This window comes from Orbicella franksi, chromosome 10 (assembly GCF_964199315.1).
Source record: "Orbicella franksi chromosome 10, jaOrbFran1.1, whole genome shotgun sequence".
Classification (NCBI taxonomy): Eukaryota; Metazoa; Cnidaria; class Anthozoa; order Scleractinia; family Merulinidae; genus Orbicella; species Orbicella franksi.
This window is the reverse complement of record NC_138154.1, coordinates 9,185,855-9,188,942: the sequence shown is the minus strand read 5'-3', so window position 1 is coordinate 9,188,942 and position 3,088 is coordinate 9,185,855. Positions and strand designations below refer to the sequence as shown.

Below are 3,088 nucleotides of genomic sequence, written 5' to 3'. Positions count from 1 at the left end.
TTGAATTACAATGTGTTGAATTAAGTAGCAAGTGTTGTGTTGTGGAAACCATTGTTTTTAGTTCGTATTTTGTTTCCTGTCTTTTCTTTGTTGTTTCTGTTTATGCTATTGGTGATTGCAACACCAGAGCTCCCTAACAGCTGTTATCCCAGTTTTCAGCGGTTTGACATACAGACGAGGCGATAGGGTCAATTCTGCTTTGTATTGACCCCTTCGCCTCGCTTCCACGCCCTTTTTAACAAAAGAATATTTGACCGCAGACTCAACTACAATAACAGCCATTGAAATTGGTTTTAGGGTGAGGTTTGGAACTTAGCGAAGTTCTGTGCCCTCCGGGCAATTTCGGGTATTAAATCCTCTTAGATCTGAATGTTGTTATTGCTGAATGTTTATAGTGGTCAATGCACTTAGCTGCAGCTAGCTAGTTTTCAGTCATGCCACTTAGACTGAATGAAAGAAATATTGGAAATAAACATAATAGGCTTAAAAATACCAACTGGTGGGAGGAAAACCAGTTGGCTATTTACAAGCATGACCGAGAATTTATTTAGCTATCTGTCTTTTAATAATTATTTAATCCTTACCTAGAATGGCTCAATGACAAGAATAGGCCTATCAATTTTGGTTCAAAGAAATGACTGTTGAAGATTCTCCTACAAAATGGGACAATGACTGGTTTCCAGTCTTCATCACTGAGTTTCTTGTGATATCCATAATCAATGCCATCGCTATCATCGCTTTTACAAGAAATCACCATTTACGCAAGCGCAGTACGTACCTCATAATGAACCTGACTGTGGCCGATCTACTGGTGGGTGTCGTGACAGGACCACTGACCGTCTACTACCATCAAAAACATGAAAAAGATAACAACGATTGCACCTGGCCAAGACCATTTATTTGCGCCTTGCAAGTCACCTTCCCAATAGCTTCCCAGGTCAATCTTTCCTTGATATCCTTAGAGAGGCTACATGCAACACTTTTTCCCTTCAGGCATTGCTTGATCACGAGATGCGTTTACTTTAAAATCATCATCGCTTGCTGGTTTACAACGTTCCCTCTAGCCTTTGTTATAAGTATTTTATCACAAGAAGCCTCTCACTACGCATGGGCATCATTTAGTGCTGTCACTTTACTTGTCCTGGCAGTCTGTTATATCATTATCATTGTGAATGTTCAAAGCAACCCTCACTCGCAACATCGTGGTTCAATTCACAAAGAAAGGAAACTATCCGTAACATTATTCATAGTCACTGGAGTTTCCGTTCTAACCATTCTTCCTTTGACTATTTTCGACTCCATGCCAGTAGACGTAAAGGAAAAATGGGACAATGCGTCAAGCGTGAATGTCCATGAGATGCTGTCTGCGATCTATTTTGCCAATTCCATTGTGAATCCTCTTGTATATTCCTTACGAATGCACGAATTCAGAAAAGCGTTTCTTAGATTGGTATCAGGACAAAGCCAAGGCGATCAAAGACAACAGGCGGGAGCTGGGCAGAGAAGAAGTCATCGTTCACAACCTCAAACTGTGTTGTAAACTTTAAACTGCCAAAGACTTGAAAAGATGCCAGCAAGACCTACTTTGGAAGTCACCGCTCCCACATTGATATTAAAACTTTAAAAGCTTTCCAGGCGCACTGAGACCATGCAAGGTATAAGAACACCAGACCAAGTAAATAGCACGACTCTCTTTCTGCCTGCGCGTCTTTGATAGAAACCTTCGACTATTATCTTGCTTTAAAACGAACATCCATAATCGTGATGCGGAAATTACATTACATTTTAATCTCGAGAGAGTGCATGGCAAGTTGTCAAGTCTACAAACACAAATTAGGAAATTATTTTTAGTAAGGAAATTTTACCTATTCAAGGTGGCCTAGTCAGTTGCATAGCCAGTCTCGAGCGATACCCTACTAGAGATAATAAAAAAAGCAAGGGATAATACGATGACAGAAATGGCGAAGGCTGATCCAGGTTTTTTTTAAGTGGGGGTAGGTGGTACCTTTGGGTTGTAGAATTAATGGGGCATTCCCCAAAACTGTTTCAATTGAGAATTGGAACCTAATTTGAAACTCTTACACCACAGATATCAGCAATGCCAACAAGGTAAAAATCACATTGACGTAAACTGCCCAGAGTGTTTCCCTTCATTTATTCTACAATATTCACAATCTATTTCTTTTGTTATTTTTTGCTTCTTCCGGCAAAGGGAGGTGGTTAGCCATCCAAGCCATCCCCTAGTAAAATGTTAAACATACTCACAGGGTCCCGCTGGTTCCTGTCCAAAATTGCAAATTTCCAGAGATTCCTGTCTCGTGCGAGTAGTTCCAATGCGAAACTTAATACAATAAAAGAGAAAAATCCAAAGATAGAACTGAGTTTGGCAGAAAGGCTCAGTGCCAGGTTTGAATTATGAGAGATTGCCTCTGACGTTGTTTAGTCAGCTAGTAGACGGACCAATCAGTCACTAAAAATTCCAATTCCACTTGTGACGTCAGTTTCAAAGGCTGAGAGTTGGCATACATGTTAATCTCGGTCCTGTTTGCATAACAGAACGAACAGGGTACCAAATTTGATGCAAATCAACTCTGATATCCAGCATCCATGATAACAAACTGCCTCAAAACAACAGGGTGGAAACACATTTCTTTAGGATGTACTGACTTTCGCACTGGCGTTAAATTTCCCCTCTGAGTTTCTGATTTTCTAAGGGAAGTCACAGCGTGACATAAGAGGGCATACAAAACTGAATTATTGTAAAGGTATTGTCTGAGCAGTGCTAGTTCCACTAAAGAACTGAGTCTATGAGCTGTTAGGCTGACATTCGTGGGCAGTTGTATTTTAATTTTTTATTATTCCGCCATCTCTCGACATCGTGAAATGCGTTTTTGCTGCTCCGGACAACCCAACCTTGCTTTTGTATTTAAAGAAGATAGGAAGTCAGTTGAAAAAAGAAGTTTGCAAAATCACTGTTTCAAAAGCTATTTGCATCTTACGTGGCTGTTTTTTGTTGACACTTGTGTGAGACAATCTAGCACTGTTTTCCATGGAAGACTGTTCTTCGTACCAATTTGTTAATGGTCGC

The 3,088-nt window shown here is 40.2% G+C and overlaps 1 protein-coding gene across 1 annotated transcript; it reads left to right on the top strand.

Moving 5' to 3' along the window:
• The first annotated feature begins 634 nt into the window (after positions 1–634).
• Positions 635–1,750, top strand: LOC145499338 (adenosine receptor A2a-like). The gene has a single exon (XM_081478845.1). The coding sequence runs from the start codon at positions 635–637 to the stop codon at positions 1,538–1,540; it is 906 nt and encodes a 301-aa protein (XP_081334971.1). The 3' UTR covers positions 1,541–1,750.
• Positions 1,751–3,088: the final 1,338 nt, after the last annotated feature.